The 17525-nt window shown below is 42.4% G+C and overlaps 1 protein-coding gene across 2 annotated transcripts in view; it reads left to right on the top strand.

Annotated features, from left to right (window-relative positions):
- Nucleotides 1-2643: 2643 nt before the first annotated feature.
- BORCS5 (BLOC-1 related complex subunit 5) overlaps nt 2644-17525 on the top strand; it is a 32949-nt gene continuing 18067 nt past the window's right edge. The window contains exons 1-4 of one of the 2 annotated variants that reach the window (XM_073621517.1): nt 2644-2797; nt 3562-3638; nt 6566-6660; nt 8465-8608. In XM_073621517.1, coding sequence (XP_073477618.1) covers nt 6606-6660; nt 8465-8608 — 199 coding nt within the window. In that variant the 5' untranslated portion in view covers nt 2644-2797; nt 3562-3638; nt 6566-6605. The remainder of the gene's footprint in view (nt 2798-3561; nt 3639-6565; nt 6661-8464; nt 8609-17525) is intronic. The other variant, XM_073621518.1, reaches the window with a different exon arrangement.

Genomic DNA, 17525 nt, shown 5'->3' on the forward strand with positions numbered 1-17525 from the left:
TCTGCGCATTGCGTTAATGTATGCGAAAGCATCAGGCATCCCATTCAGCACATTTACATTTTTAGCTCACTATATTTTATTAAGGAATATGATGTAGTAGTCATTTACTTCTCAAGTTGCTGTACATGTGGTTGCTGGGCTAATAATAAAGAGCACCAGCTGCATTTTTAGGTCATCCTTGTAGTACTAAGAACTAGGGGACTAGGGGAGAGACCTTAAAAGGGCAGCTGCTGTAGCTTAGTGCCCTACATCCAGGTAATTCCCACAAAGCTTCTGCAGGAGGAGAGTACGCAATGGTGCCCTGCATGCAGGAACATGGAGCTGTAATGCATGTCAGAAGCCCCTCTGTAGCAAAGATTATTAATACAAATTCAAAGTGGAGTTTTGCTTAAGGTGTAACGAAAGGCAAAACTTCTTTAGTGGAGAGGGATTAGAGATTATTTGTCATTTTTATCATCAAAAGGAAAAGTAAAAAAAAATCCAAATTTTGGGTTGATACCAGAACAGTAACAGAGGGGAAATCTTCCAATGGGCACACTAGTTCTGGCACACCTCCCAACATATGGAGATGGGAATGAGGGACACCTACAACACTACGGTATGTAGGCATAGGACACGCCCCCTGTTACACCCCCTTAAAGGAGAATTAACCAAAAAAAAAAGGTTAACTCCACAAGCTCTTTTTTTTACCACTACTATTCCTTTATATTGACTTTTAAAATTTACAAATGCAGCAATTTAGAAATTGGATGAAAGGTTTAGCACTAGGAAACACTTTCTGAAAGATAAAAAGTCCCTTTTTAAACAACTATATAGATTAGACCAAAATGAGGGACAAGTGAGGAGTAAAGAGGGACAGAGGGACTTTGTTCCAAATCAGGGATAGTTGGGAGCTATGGTATACAGTAAAGCCTCTGGTGTATACTATATATATGGCCAGAGGCCTGGAGGAGCTGGTGCCTCCCAGTGCTTCCTGGAGAACTCGGAGACACTGGGGAACTGTTGACATAATTTTCGGGTGCTCCAAACGCACGTTACGCCTGCCCTACCTGGCTGGGAGTGTCTCGGGCGTCTCCAAGTTCTCCAGGAAGCGCTAGGAGTAGGGTTACCACCTCGTCCCTTTAAACCCAGACACATATTAATTACACAGGTTCTGTTGCTGATTAAGGTGGTAATTAAACCTACTTGGTGCCTTATCTGCAATAAATTAGCCTCAGAGCCTGTATAATTCATATGTGTTTGGGTTTAAAGGGATGAGGCAGCAACCCTAGCTGGGAGCCACCAGCTCCCCCAGGCCTCTGGCCACATACTGTGTACACCAGCAGCTTTACACGGATTAGCACCAGACTCCTTAACCTGGGTTCACTCTAGTGCTATGCGGGAACCAGAGCGATTCCAGCATCGCTCCTCTCCCGCAGGCAGTTCACACTGCCTTATGTGAACCGCTGCGGGAGTCATTAACAAAGTTAATGACACCCCCAGTTTAGGTCACAGATCGCAGTGTGAACTCGCGCAGGAATCGGATCGCATAGGTGAGAACACCCATGCAATCCGATTCTAGTGCGGGGGGAAAAACAAGTCCCAGCACTATTTTCTGTGCAAATCCAATGCATACCTCCCAACATTTTGAGATGGGAATGAGGAACATCTACTAACAAATGTATGTAGGCATAGGACACGCCCCCCCTGTCACACCCCCTTAAAGGAGAATTAACCAAGAAAAAAGGTTAATTAAATGCATAAGGACTTTTTTTTACCACTACTATTCCTTTATATTGGCTTTTAAAATGTACAAATGCAGCAATTTAGAAATTGGCTGAAAGGTTTAGCACTGGAAAAACTTTTTGAAAGATAAAAAGTGCATTTTATATACAACTATATAGATCAGACCAAAATGAGGGACAAATGAGGAGGAATGAAGGACAGAGGGACATTGCTCCAAATCAGGGACAGTTGGGAGCTATGGTTCTGGTGATCCTGGTGACTAGGGTTGCCACCTCATCTCTTTAAACCCGAACATATATTAATTACACATGCTCTGTGGCTGATTAAGGTGGAAATAAACTCACTCTGTGCCTTATCAGCATTCAATTAGCCCCAAAACTGTGTAATTCATATGTGTTTGGATTTAAAGGGATGAGGTGGCGACCTTACTGGTGACACCCTCGAATTCCCTCATTTTGGCAGGATTTACTCACTTCCTGTTTTGGCTATGGGACAGGAAGTGAAGGGAAATCTCCCTAATGGGACACAGTTGGCAAAAAAACTGACATGTGGTTATAACCCTCCTTTACATTAGCCAAAATAAAAATTTTAAAAAAATTAAAAAGTTTTGCCTTTAGTTACATTTTAAATGTCCCAGAGTGAGGCTTGGAAATCTGAGAATGAGGTTTGGATGTTTGAGAACGATGTTTGGATGTCTGAGAACAAGGCTTGGATGTCTGAGAACAAGGCTTGGATGTCTGAGAACAAGGCTTGGATGTCTGGGAACGAGGCTTAGATGTCTGAAAACGAGGTTTGGAAATCTGAGAACAAGGCTTGGATGTCTGAGAATAAGGCTTGGATGTCTGAGAACGAGGCTTGGGTGTCTGAGAACGAGGCTTGGATGTCTGAAAACGAGGCTTGGATGTCTGAAAACGAGGCTTGGATGTCTGAGAACGAGGCTTGGATGTCTGAGAACGAGGCTTGGGTATCTGAAAACGAGGCTTGAGAAGCATAGCCTCATTCTATCTTCCTCTAGAACTAGGAAGAAAAAGAGAGCAGAGATGATACCTAGAGCAGAGAAAGCCTTCAGTCGGTGAGCTAAGCTTCCATTGTATTATCTGACCTGTAAATAGGGTTTGTTGTTTGATTACACAAAGCAGGTTCCTTACTGGGATGTGCACCAATTTCTAGTGTTTGCAACTCACGAATTGCTTATTCTGTGCCTTTTTTCTCCTGTAGTTTTAAAAATTGACTTTGCATTACATACTGCACATTTCTACCTAGCAGACTTTTCATTGATTGAAGATGAACTGTTTGGGAAGCGATGTTCTTGTACACGGCTCTCTCTGTGACCCATGCCGCTCTACCATAATTACGGCTCCTAAATTTCTCCTGGAGATCAGACAAGGAAGCTTTCAGGGGATTAAGTCTGCAATGGCAGTGTGGCAGCAGTGCGATGGGTTAAAGCAGCCCATTCATTTTAAAGGTTTTCTAGCAGTGTACTACAATGCATGGTAGACATACACTCAAATACACTATATATATATATATATATATATATATATATATATATATATATTTATATATATTTATGAATTTTTTTTTTTGCATATAAATACTGTAAACACAGGGATACACGGACAGACTATTACATACACAAAATTACACATTTACACTGTCTATATGCAAATGTGGGGCTAGAAAATAAGTACAGCTTACTTTTCATAAGTTCTTAACAATTTGAATGAAGAATGCTGATTAATTACATAATATACCTTTTAAATGACACCAGGTAGCTTGGGTTGGATTTGGAAAGAGTGATTGCTTCAACTTCTGCTCTGTTCTCTAACAATTTAGGACTCTCGTGTGCAATTGATGAATTTTGGAACCCTTTGCCTCAAAGAAGAGGTACCCTCCACACGCTGCTGCATAGGGTAAATTGTACATGAAATGTAATATGAAAGATGAGCGCTGATGAATTGCTGTAGGTTAAGAACGTATTAGAGCTGCACAATTAATCGTTAAAAAAATCGTGATCTCGATTCAACCCCCCTGACGATCTCTAGTGCAGAGTTTGCCGATTCTTTCATATAACAAGTGGAGAGACTTATCTGCTCACTCAGCTGTCAAAAGAAAATATCCGGGCAGTCTGCCAAGTTTTTATGAAACATTGTAACTAGCTCTTCCTTAGATCAAAGGGATAAATTTCTGTGTGAAAAAAAAATCCAGGCAGTCTGCCAAGTTTTTAAACAATGTGTAAATGCAGGAAGTTTAACCACTTAAAGTCTAAATCTTTTTCTGCCACTTGTTTCTTAAGTTAAAATCAATATTTTTTGCTAGAAATTTACTTGGAGCCCCAAACATTATATATATATATATATATATATATATATATATATATATATATATATATATATTATATATATTAGCAGAGACCCTAGGGAATAAACTGTCAATTGCTGCAATATTTTATGTCACACTGTATTTGCCTCTTTCAAACGCAATTTTTTGGGAAAAAATACACTTCAGTGAATAAAAAAAAAAGAAACCGTAAAGTTAGCCCAATTTTTTTTGTTTTAATGTGAAAGATGATGTCACGCCGTGAGAATCGTGAGAGAATCATGATCTATCTTCTAAGCAAAAAAATCGTGATCCTCATTTTAGCCAGAATTGTGCAGCTCTAGAATGTATCACTTTAAATTTTTTTACCTACCCATTTCACCTACCCATTGGACAAAGTTCTACATGTACTTTGTTCCATCTTCCTAGGCGTGCCGTAAGGCTAGCTGAGATACCGGACATGGAGCCCCCACCTGCTTGGTGCACAGCCGATTGACACCGCAGATAGTGAGTAGAGACAGGCTGCTTTGACAGCCACACTTGTCTCTGACTTCCAGCCCTTGTCAGAGGCAGGCATGGGCAAGAGGAATGCAGAGGGAAAGGAGGCTCTGTTCACCATCAGAGCCAGACAATACAGCACGCCTAGAAAGATGGGACAAAGTACTTGTACTATTTAAAAGTATATAAATGCTGCGCTATACTAATAAACATTGATTAAATCAATGTTGATAAATTGTATAACAACAAATAAAGTGAAAAATAGTAAATAAAGGGCTACAATCCATGTGACACAATCCAATATTATTATGCAAATAGGTCAAAACTCTATTATTAAATCATAAAGTCCATTTAAACATGATTCAAATCTTGCAGTGCTGTTCCAAACATGTTCATGTGATCACAATCCCCCTGAGGAAGACACGTCATATCCCTGTGTCGACTCGCGTTGGGGAGGGGACAGGACGGCATAGGAGACAGCAGCTGGTCTGTTTCAGCACAAAAGGACACACAATCTCAGCGTTTTCCTACTTGTATTAGAGTGATGCACTGAAGCACCTATACCTGTGAGTACCCTGGCAAGGAGCTGTGGTTTAATAAAATGCTTTTGTAAAACGGTATCGCGCCACCCAGAGGTGGTTTGTTTGTGTGTTTAGACCAAACTTAATTGTGAGGTCCTACCCCCTGAGGTGAGCAGATCCACACAGAGGGGAGCATAAATGTGTTGTCACAAACACGTTTGGAACACCATTGCAAGCATTGAATCATGTTTAAATGGACTTTATGATTTAATAATACAGTTTTGATCTATTTGCATAATAATATTGGATTGTGTCATATGCACTGTAACACTTTATTCACTATTTTTCACTTTATTTGTTATACAATTTATCAACAGGGATGTAATCAATGTTTATTAGTATAGCACGGCATTTATAGACTTTAATATTTTCATAGCACGAACATATGGGATGTGAGCAATGCCAGCAGCTGAACACCTAGGATTTAAACACGTATAATATTGATAGATCGCAAGATTTTTAGTTTACAAAGTACTTTTACTATTTTGTCCCATGGGGTAGTAACAGGTATAAATAAATTTAAAGTGATACTTCTTTTTTAAAACACTTTGATAAAATGGGTGTTGGATTATCTCTCTGCTCCTAACAATATAGGACTCTTTCCATTAGTTAATGTATTTGGGAACTCTTTTGCACCAAGATATGGCATACTTGATGCTCCTGTTGACCAGCCCTCGCTGTTCTACAGTGCCTTGAAAAAGTATTCATACCCCTTTTAAGTTTTTCACATTTTCAGACCGGGCCGTGGCCAAGTAAGTCACGTATACGGCTCCCTCCCCCTTCCCCCACCATTGGGCCAGTAGGAGAGTGCAGCACTCCTCGCGCATGCGCAGTAGGGGCCCGACCGTGAAGCTTCACTGTCGGATTCCCTTACCGGCAATGGCGGGAGCAGCACCTGACAGCTGCGGTGCTGATATCATTTGCCTCCAGGACAGGTAAGTGTCCTATTTCTAAAAGTCAGCAGCTACAGTATGTGTAGCTGCTGGCTTTTAATTTTTGGAGGGGTTTGCTGACCAAACATGGATTGAAATCTTTTCCAATTCAGCAGGGACTGGCCGAATTTCGATCAACGTACAGCCACTGTGGTTAAACAGAAGTCGACCTATCCGTCAACTTCTGTTCAACTGTCCTGTCCAATTTTAGCCACTCAATCAGTGCTGCAGGCTATAGACTGCAGCGCTAACAAGTGTATTCTGATGGCACGGAATTCTCCCCCCGCCCCCCCATTGTCCAAATCCAAAAGACAAATGGCACTTAGCTGAACATAATTATTTGTAAAAAAAAATAAGACGCCTTATCCTGGTGTGTTAACTTTGAATTGAACCTCTAATGCCCCTGCAAATGATTTCAGAGCATTGGTAATGGAGAAATGTGACCCAGGTTGTGATGTATGGAGTGGTAGTTATACTAGATCTTCACTGTCTTCTGTTTTCTTGCTCTAGAACTGGTTGTAGGTGAGTCGCCACCAACACACTCTCTATCATGGGGGCAGAGCAGAGCAATGAACATGACGTTCGTCATGGAGATTCTAACTCTGGTGAGTTACGATTTGAGCCTGTGTACGGCAAATCCAAACGCAATATTCCTCACGCACACGTTCCTGAAAATGGCTGTTCAGTAATGCTGGGTGCTGTTATGACCATCGGCTGGAAACCAGAGAAAGTCAAAGTGAAGAAATGTCATCAGCACACTGAGGATTCCTCAAAAAGGTCCAAAGCTCACATGGTAACTTGACTTGATAAAGGGGCCCTGCGTGGCTCTGAAACATTACCATTTGACCTTGAAATTAAAGTTTTGGACCTTTTTGAGGAATCCTTGGTGTGCTGATGACATTTCTTCACTCTGTGCACAGCAAGGGTTAAGCACAGGAGTGTGAAACGTGTCTGCTGACCTTCCGTGGGTAGAGTATGTGTGGCATGTCTTTCGTTCCCATGTTTGTACAATAAAAAAGCTGTTTTTACTCTCTGGAAGTGCCGCTTTCTCCTTCTTTTCTACCTGGCTACAGAATAACCGCAGGGTGGGGGCAGTCATTATGTCTGGATACCACTAGCAATCTTTCAGAATTTCAGTTTGCAGAAATGAATTGGGATGGTGATTGGTTGCTATGGGCAACAGGACATTTTTCCCTGTAGCACTTTTTATACATTAGGCAGATATATAAGACACAAAAAAATGCATACTATGAATGCTTTAATAAATCATGACTTGGGAAAGGAGAAGCAGCACAAGGAGCCAATCATTTGTACTACAGTGCTTATGTTCTAACAAGATATGCTAATAGGAGAGAGGAGAATGACAGGGAGAGAGGCTAATCAGCCTGCTGCTTCTCTTGTCAATAATCAGTCTCAGACTAGAGGAAGGATAAGGCCTCTAATTGTTACTGAACTGCAACAGAATAAAATCAGGTCTCTTCTTCTGCCAGACAGGGCTGTATATACAAATCCTTTGGCAGGTAGAACAGCTGTATTTCTTTTGTATATTCTGAATATTCAACTGTATTCATCTTCATTTGTATATTTAACTGAAATGTCAATACTGAGTCTCAATGCTTCTCAATACAATACAGGCAGATCACGGCTGGTGGGAGGGGCCAGCAGGGTCTTATACTTAGCTTCCGGGAAAATCTCATGACACCTGGCCTCAGTATTTCTCTCAATAGCCCTTAGTCCTGATTCAAACAGTGGGGTGACTCTTGAAAGTAGTTATGCAAATACAAAAATGCTTCGAGTGAGCATCCTTCGGAAGCGAAGGGCATTCTTAAAAAGGCTGTATTTGCATTTTTACTCTTCATATGCATGCAGACTACCATTAGTAATGATGTTTTTGATTGTGAGCATCCATGATTGAAAGAGCTGAAATCGAATGAATGAAAGGGTCGGGCTAGCGGGGGGGGGGGGCTAGATAAAGCTGGATGTCCTCCAACCAGCCAATGAGACCGGCTTTATCTAATGTTTGCACCTTCTAATGCACACTGTGACAAAGCTCACAGTGTGCAGAGTAAATAATTTCAGTACAGGAATGACCCTGTAAAAGATTGAAGGGACCCACCACAGTCTTCTTTCCATCAACTATTTAAATATAAGCCATAGTAAAATATACTTGTGGGCATGCAATTGATGTGGGTTACATATACATAACTGTTTAAAATATTACATTTTCTTGTCAGTTTCTTCTTCACTGGAAAGTCTGTTTGTGTTGGAGGATCTGAATTGTGGAAGTGAAAGTAGCAGTCAGGAACAGCAGAGCCTGCAAGCAGCTGTTGTGTGACTGATTTCAGTAGGGGCACTACAGGTCACATCTAAAGGCTTCATGGTTATACTTCTTCATGTTTCTGTTCCCAGCGAATCCCTCTCCCGCCAGACAGAGAGCGAAGATGGACGACATTGTGGTGGTGGCTCCTGGGACACAGTCTCACCGGAATATCACAAAAGACCCCGAAGTCATCAAGCTGCAGGAGATCCCCACCTTCCAGCCCCTCCTTAAAGGTCCTGGCTTGTCTGTTGTGTGTGTGTGTGATCTGTTACTCTAGTCACACCTGAGATTTCAAGACATGCTTGTTATATTTGGAGACAGAATAGAACCACACTCCAGATGGTCCCAGGATAAAAGCAGCTTTTATTACACAATAGGTAAAATCATTGGGTGACTAGAATTGTATCTGAAATGCGTAGTATTTGCTATGTTGATTTACTTGTGTAAAGGCTGCTGGTATCCTTTGATTAGTGAATACTCTTTATTCTACATATCTTACAAGTAAAGGACAGATCGAATTTTAAAGTGGAACTAAGCTCCCCAAATACTCACCTCCACCTTTCAGGGACACAACGTTGGCCGCTGTCATCTTCTACCGGGTGCTGGGCTTTTCTCCTCTTGAGTGACCAGTGCGGGATGACGTCATCCTGCACATGCGTACTGAGGTCTGTCATACCGACACAGCTGGAATGTGCTGGGAATGCACACTGAGCTGCTGTGCATTCAGGAGAAAGCTCTGAGCAGGCAGGTAAGTGTGTATTATTGCAGACTTAGCTTGTTTCTTCTGCCGTAAGAAGCTGCCTGCTCGCAGCTTCCTAAAAGTAAGGTTTAGTTCCACTTTAACACCTGGCTGAAGTTTAATCTGCTTATATTATATGACTTGTTTAAATAGGCAATCTTTCCATTTTCGTTACATACCGTATACACTCGAGTATAAGTCGTTCCGAGTATAAGTCGAGGCCCTAATTTACCACAAAAAAATGGGAAAAACTTATTGACCCGAGTATAAGACGAGGGTGAGAAATGCACAGCTACTGTAAGTGGAAAAGAGGGTCAACAATGCCCATTTACAGCCTCACTGTGCCCATTTGCATGCCTCACTGTGCCCATTTGCAGCCATAGGTCCCCCGAACTTCAAACTCGGTAGTTAAGGGTTCCTAGATGCCCCCTAGCTGCAGCCAAAATTTGGGGTCTCTGAACCCAAAGGGTCCCAAAATGACATTGCTGCAGGTGGACACAGTTGACCAAATTTGGGGCCCCGTATCTTGGGGCCATTTAGTGCTAAGAACCCCAAATTTGGTGTGCAAACCCAGTGGAACTAGCACCATAAAATATCCAAAGCTGGGGTTTCTAGCACTAAGTGGCCCCGAGATACAGGGCCCCAAAAATCGGTTCAGAAAATGTCAAGCACTTTTCTGTAGCAGAGAATGACATTTTCTGAACCAGCTTTGGGGCTCCGTATCTCTGGGCCACTTGGTGCTAGAAATATGTTATGGTACCAGTTCCACTGGGTTTGCACACCAAATTTGGGGTTCCTAGCACTAAGTGGCCCTGAGATACGGGGCCCCAAAGTTGGTTCAGAAAATGTCAAGCACTTTTCTGCAGCAGAGAATGATGAACCGATTTTGGGGCCCCGTATCTCGGGGCCACTTAGTGCTAGGAACTCCATCTTTGGATATGTTGTGGTACCAGTTCCACTGGGTTTGCACACCAAATTTGGGGTTCCTAGCACCACGTGGCCCTGAGATACGGGGCCCCAAATTCGGTTCGGAAAATGAAATTTTTTGCTGCAGAAAAGTGCTTGACTCGAGTATAAGTCGAGGGGGGCACTTTCAGCACAAAAAAATGTGCTGAAAAACTCGACTTATACTCGAGTATATATGGTACCTTAAAGTAGAACTAAGGTCAAAAACTAAAAATCAATACTTGATAAAACAAAGTAGGGTGTAAAATATGTCTAGCTTTGTTTGTCATCTAAATGCAAGTAAATAGAGAAATTTACCTGCTCCCCCTCCAGCTTGCCAGCTTCCTTTATTGTGGAGACAACGCAGCGTCCTCATTTTCCGAATGTTTCCATTGTCCCCTTTCACGTTATGCTGTTGTTTAAGAGACTACGGCGTGACGTCGTTAGGGGATGTTGCTTTGTTTCCTTAGCCCTAGTGTGTCAATCAACTTAGGAGATGCGCCAAGGCTCCACCCACTCTTCTCACATTCAGTCCGCCTATGACACTGTACACTGCCGATTAAATCATGGGAACTGTAGTTCCCTGTGGGAGACGCAGAGTGGAAGACAATGACATGTTAGCTCTGAAAGACTCCTCCCAGCATCACTATCTGAATCCAGCGGCACAGGATCAGAGGGCAGTTACAGCAAGTAATTATAGGTGTATGCTGAAGTCATCATAATTTTATTTATTAATTTGTGTCATGAGCTTTGTGAAGGATTCACAAAAAATTAATAGGCTGCCTTTAGTTGTACTTTAAGTTGGACCCAGTGATGTCATCACTTGATCCTTGTGCTTCTCTATGCAATGCAGGCAGATCATGCCTGGTGGGAGGGGCTGGCAGGGTGCTGTGTAAATAGCTTCCTGAAAACTACGCAGCTCCCTGCCTCAGTACTTTTCTCAAGAGTCCTCAGTTCTGAAGTAAGCAGTGGGCTGGCTCTTGGGAGGAGTTATGCAAATATCAAAATGCCTTGATGGGTGGATTTACATGCAGATCATCGCAGGTAACACCAACATGTGATGCTGAGCCTCGTGATTGAAAGAACTGAAATTTAGTGAATGAAAAGGGCAGGGCAGAGACAGTTGGCTGTCTGATGCTGGAGGTCCTCCAGCCAGGAAATGAGGCAGACTCTATCTGACTTGCTGCAGTATCTAAGGTTGGCCATACATTATACAATTTTCCTTTTAGATTTACCAAAACAATATAATATCAAACACTAAACACTTTCAATTTGTATGCAATCAGACAGGCCATTGCACTACATAGTTGAAGATAAATCTAAAGGAAATTGAATAAGAAAATTGTATAATGTATGGCAAGTTCAGTGTGCAGTGATCAATGTAGGCTTTTTCAGTACAGAAGAGGAATCTGTACAACCGTGCAAGTCTGAAAATCAGCTTGGTGCTCTGCTTTAAATAGGTAGTTCTGGATAGAGTGGTAAGAGGTTAGGATCTCTATATGCGTCCTGGTGACTGTTATTACTGGGACTGAAAGTGACGGAAGATCAAAAAATTTTGTAGTTGTCACAGGAACAGGAGTTGAGGAGAAATTTTCCAGTGGGGACACCAGTTCTGATGACAGATATTTGATAGAGGATTCCCCCCACTTTGGGGAGATTTCACCCCACTTCCTGCATTGTCTACAGGACAAGAGATTTCTCCCCAGTGGGATACAAAATCAAATGAGCAAAGACCTGACAGGTGTTCTAACCCTTCCTCGCTATAAAAATGAAGGATGAGGTGTCATTGCCACAAACAAAAGCCAACTTCATATTTATGACCACAGTTTTAGATTGCAATGTCCAACGAGCCATGTATTGTACAGAGCAAGCCTAATTACTGTATGCTGTAGTGCGTTTTGAGTTTAGAGACGATTCCTGATTGGTCACCTAGGGTTACCATACTCTATATTTGTTGTTTATTTGCACAAGTTTGTGTCTGCAGATAATCAGTTTATTGGCGTTGGTACTGACAAAGATCAGCAGGGGGCAGTAGAGCGCAACATCATTCTCACTTTCCATTGAACCTACAGGGGAAATTGAACATATAAATTTATACGGTTTATCTGCTCAGTGATTGTATTTTAGTTCCAGGTCTGTTAGCCTCAGTGTTGCACAGAAAACTGAGAACTCCCTCACCTGCATATACAGTAGACGCATACATTCTGCTTCCTCAAAGCTGGTTTCCTATGCAGTCTGACATTAGATTGCTTAATCTGAACCTTTAGCAGATGCCAAGGGTGCCTACTGGTGTTCAGACAAAATATCTAGCCGGCATTAAAATGCAGATATTTTGACCAGTCTGTTAAACTGTATTTAAACCCCAAAACAAAAATGTAATAAATTGCAGTTTAACAATCCTTAGATGTTGTGGCTGTATTCATTTTCTTCTTTCCTTTTATTTTCACCTGGTAATCCAGCCAGTAACACACCTGGGGTGGCTCTATTCTATGAAAGAACAATGGAGCCGCCTGTGGTGAGGGTAGTGTTAAGCCTGGTACACCCAGCGTGTTTGAATGAAAAAAACTGTCAGCTCCGGTTAGAGCCACTGTACTAAGTATCCGGTGTTGGTACAGCGATCTCCCCCGCAGAGGTGGCGTGATTTGACAGGGGGACGCCCCCCCCACCGGAGCACTCCGATTAGCCGGCCAGCTGCTGGTTTTCCAGCATGCTCGACAGGCAGGGTACCATAGACACAGGCTGAATGTAAGCCTTTTTTTTTTTTTTTTTTTTTAACCAGCTGATCTCTCCCAACATTCGACCCGTGTGTACGGGGCTTAAGGCCAGCCATACACAGTTCGAACCTCAGTCTTGGGTTCAGCAGGAATCTTAATGAGCAGGCTGAATATACCAAGTTGGTCAATCAACTTGGGTATAACAAGCCTGCAGGATTCTCTTACGAATATCGCTAGTGGTAGCTATAGCCACTAGTGATAATCACTGTCTTCTCCCAGCGAGGACGGCTTCCCCCAGGAGAAGACAATAGCTGGGCAGGAGGGATTCCCCTGTCGGCACTATCTGTGTTGATGGGGGAATCGTGCAAATTTATTTCCTGTAACCTGTGTAACACTTGTCAGTTTTTATTGCTGTCTGTGTCCCCGTTGGGGAGATTCACCCTCTCTATTTGTTCTATTTACCATTCTCATTGAAAAGGAAAGTAAAAGAAAATCCCAAATTTTGGGTTGTCCCCAGAAAAGTAATAGAGGGGAAATCTTCCAATGGGGACACTGGTTCTGGTGACCAGGGGATCCTCAAGGAATTCCCTTAATTTACAGAGATTTCCTCTCACTTCCTATTTGGCTATGGGACAGGAAGTGAAGGGAAATCTTAGCAATGGGACACAGATGACGAAAAAAATCTGACAGGGATTAGAATCCTGCTTGCTCTGTCTAAAATGATATAGCTTTGCTTATAATTCTACTTTAATGGGGTTCTAAAGTCAAAACCTTTCTTACCTTAAAGAGGAGGTCCGCTGAAAAAAAAATATTAAAAGCCAGCAGCTACAAATACTGCAGCTGCTGAGTTTTAATATGTGGACACTAACCTGTCCAGGGAGCCCACGATGTCGGAAGCCGATCCGTCCTTCGGCTCTCGGCTGCTGCTGTCGCCATCCTCGATAAGGGAATGAGAAAGTGAAGCCGTGCGGCTTCACTTCCTGGTTCCCTACTGCGCATGCGCAAGTCACGCTGCGCGTCCTCTCAGGTCCCTGCTGTGTTCTGGGACCTGTGTGTCTCCCAGAATACAGCGGGGGGGGGACAGTGTAGGCGCCGGAAGTGGCGTAGGTCACCGTAAGCGCCGCGGTGATCTATCCCAGGAAGTGGGAGCAAATAACTGTATTAGCAGGTATCTGCTCCCTCCTCCCCCCTGAAAGGTGCCAAATGTGACACCGGAGTGGGGGAGGAATCCAAAAAGTGGAAGTTTCATTTTTGGGTGGAACTCTACTTTAATGTATTCCCTGCATTAAAGTGGTTGTAACCCTAAAGAAAAAAACAGCTCCTGTTCTCTTATAGCAGGTTAAACAGCACAGTGCTTCTGCTGTCTAAGCTGTAAAAAACCTGGTTGATCCTGTCTGCCCCTGTGTCCCCCTTAGTTTGCTGACCATGGTAAACATGGCTGCTGAACCACGGTACCGTGGTCAGTTTACGTGCCTCCGTCATCCCGCTGCTCTCCTCTCTCCCCTTCCTCCCTGCCTGTCAGCTCTTCATAAATAACTCTAAATACCTTATCTCCAATCCTTTTTCTTGCAGTCAAGTGACCTCTGGCCGCTCCCCTCCTCCTATCTAAAGGCTCCAGCGGGAGGGGCTGAGCGGAGAGCACAGTACACAGAACATGTAAATGCAATTATATTAGTAAATATAAACCACTAAATACCTTTTCTCATCAGCTGTATATAGCAGTCTTATGACTTCTATCAGTATCTGGTTAAAGCTTGAAGGAGGAGTTTTCATTCTACTCTGACTGTCCTATGAGGATGCAGGACCCTGGGCCCTGACCCTCTGTCTGGACAGTGCTGATTGGCTCTGTGCTGATCACATGCACAAAAACAAAACAAAAAAACTCTAGCAATACACGCCAAACTGAGCATGTGCAGAGTGATACCAAGGCTTCTATCAGAAGATGGGTTGGGGAGAATGGAAGAAGGGGAGGGGAGCAGCATTTTTTACAGAATGCAGAGGATTAACCCCTTAGGTTCCGAGGTATAACAAGCATGCTTTACTGCATATACAGTACATACCTTTCATTTTTAGCAGCTGGTTAGACAATAAAAGCAAATGTTGGATTCTTTGCAGTGGCCTTGTCTTCTATCCATCCCAGGTCCAATTGTCAGTTAGAGAAGCAGTCTGCGTTTTTTGTTTTCTTAGGCTCTCTCGCTCTCTCTCGCTTTCTCTTGCACGCTCTCTCTCTCTCCTCTCTTTCTCTCGGGTTTTGACAAACTTTAACTTTACAACTAAAATACTTTGTACTTTATATAATTAGATTACAATTAGGACCATTCGTTTTTTGGGGGGGGGTTTTTGTAGCAAAAAGAAATTTAAAACCATGCATTTCCTTATTAACGTCTTTGATTCCAAAGTTCTGCCAGCACTGTTTGAATTGGGTTTTGATCTAAAATCATTTATGCAACTTTAAAAATTCAAAGAATTCCATCCGTCATGTCATAAAAGGACAGCCACAGTGTTTCATGTCTGAGTTTCTGATGTCTTTCAGTCTGCTGGCATCCTAATCTCTGTCCTTAATTAATATGTCTCCCTGTCATGTATAAAGCATTTGTGTGCAGAGTTCCTCCCCTGGAGGACAGCTTATCTCTAAGGATGCAGCTTGTTCATCCTCCAGGGGTCCACCGGTCACAGACCCTTGCTGGCTCATGTGAAGAAAAATTCTGATGAAACAACAAACACTTTAAATGTGATGACCAGACTGAAGACCCAATTTAGTTTCCTTTATCTCTTGTGTGCCAAATGCAGATTCTTGCTTTCACCCCATGTCTGTCACAATTTCCCAAAATCCACTGTCACACATTAAAGATAATTTCCAGCAATTTTTACATTGTTCCATTGGTCAGCTCGTGCCTTACCTGTGGGATCCCCATGGATTACAGTGATCTCCACTAGCTATTGGGTCCGGTGCTGACCTGCTCATGTCTCTGCTCAGTATGGATGCCCTTTAGGGGAACTTTGTATTGTTCCCAATGAATGCAAAGCTTTCTCTGATTGGACAAAGTGAAGCGGTGGTATGGTAAAGGAGAAAATGCAAAATGTTCTCTGAATGGGGCCGGTGCCAAGTAGGCCATCTACTTTGTTCAGCGATAGTAGGGTAGCCACTCAGTACAGGACCCAGAAGTTAGTGGCAATTTGTAGTTTCCAAGGGGTTCCCACAGGTATAACACATGCGAACTTGCATAGCTGGACCAATGTAACTATGTAAAAGGTGCCATATCTGGATTTCAGCTTTACAGCTGAACTCTGGAGAAATGGCTAAATACTCAGATGAAATACATATATAGCGACTGGCATGGAGAGAGAGCTGATTTTTCCCTGCTGCATTCCAGTTATGCCCTGTACACATGATCGGACATTCTGACAACAAAATCCATGGATTTTTTCCGACGGATGTTGGCTAAAACTTGTCTTGCATACACACGGTCACACAAATCTTGTCGGAAATTCCGAACATCAAGACGTACAACACGTACGACAAGCCGAGAAAAATTAAGTTCAATAGCCAGTGCGGCTCTTCTGCTTGATTCTGAGCATGCGTGGCACTTTCTGCATCGGAATTGTGTACACACGCTTGGAATTTATGCAAACGGATTTTGTTGTCGGAAAAATTGAGAACCAGATCTCAAATTTTGTGCGACGGAAATTCCGATGGAAACTGTCCGATGGAGCCCACACACGGTCGGAATTTACGACCACAAGCTCTGATCGCACATTTTACATCGGAAAGTCAGACCGTGTGTATGGGGCATCACACTGGTTTTGTGCTTCCCCTAATCTGTGAATAGACAGTGAAAGAAGAAGCTGATTGACTGACTCCCTAGGCAATTTCTCTTCCTTTCTGAGTCTGAGCTCTGCTGTAGAGGGACCACATGAGACTAATACAAGGACAGATTCAAGTACTTACACTTTTTTTTTTAATCAGATTCAGAATACTTTATTGATCCCAAAGGGAAATTATTGAAAAATACAGTTTATGAAATGTTTATGAATACAGGCATCCTTTAATTTTGTGTCCTTTATATTTTCCTGGCTGTGTGTGCAGAGATTGAAGCACTCTGTCAGGCAATCAGCAGATTAGACAAGTACGAAATTGCAGTTTTTTTTTTTTTTTTGTTTTTTGTTTTTTTTGTACATTTTTTATTTTTTAGGAATAAAACACCCAACAAAGCAGTGCAATACAAAACTACTGTCTCACAAAAGATAAAATACATGCAAGAAGTAATTGTTAGGGCATGTATAATAGACATATACCACCAGAAAGGTCAAATGAATAACAGCTACATACATGTAAATAAAAGAGGTCGTGTTAAATGGGAAGAGGCCCAACTATTATTAGTAATAATTCTAGGGGTATAGAGAATTTCCTAAAAAATAGAAAAAAATTAAAAGCTGCTTAGGCCAAGGAAATGCAAACATCCCTCTAAGGTCAAGGAGACAACTCGAGATGATACGAAATTGCAGTTTTTCATCGCACAAGAAAGCCTACTGAGATGTTTACTATTTCATCTTTCAGATTGTTAAAATTCACAATTTCATTCATAGAAGCTATAATATGGCTACTGCGATTGGTGGATCTGGCAGGAAAGGGCGTGCAAAGTCTCTTGAGAGCTTCTGACAGCCCCTAAGCTGTATTAACCCCTCCACACCAAAAGAATATGGCAGTGGGGGGTTTGGGAGGGGGGGGGTCAGGGAGGAAGGAAGATTTCT

Source organism: Aquarana catesbeiana, linkage group LG03, assembly GCF_042186555.1.
Source record: "Aquarana catesbeiana isolate 2022-GZ linkage group LG03, ASM4218655v1, whole genome shotgun sequence".
NCBI lineage: Eukaryota > Metazoa > Chordata > Amphibia > Anura > Ranidae > Aquarana > Aquarana catesbeiana.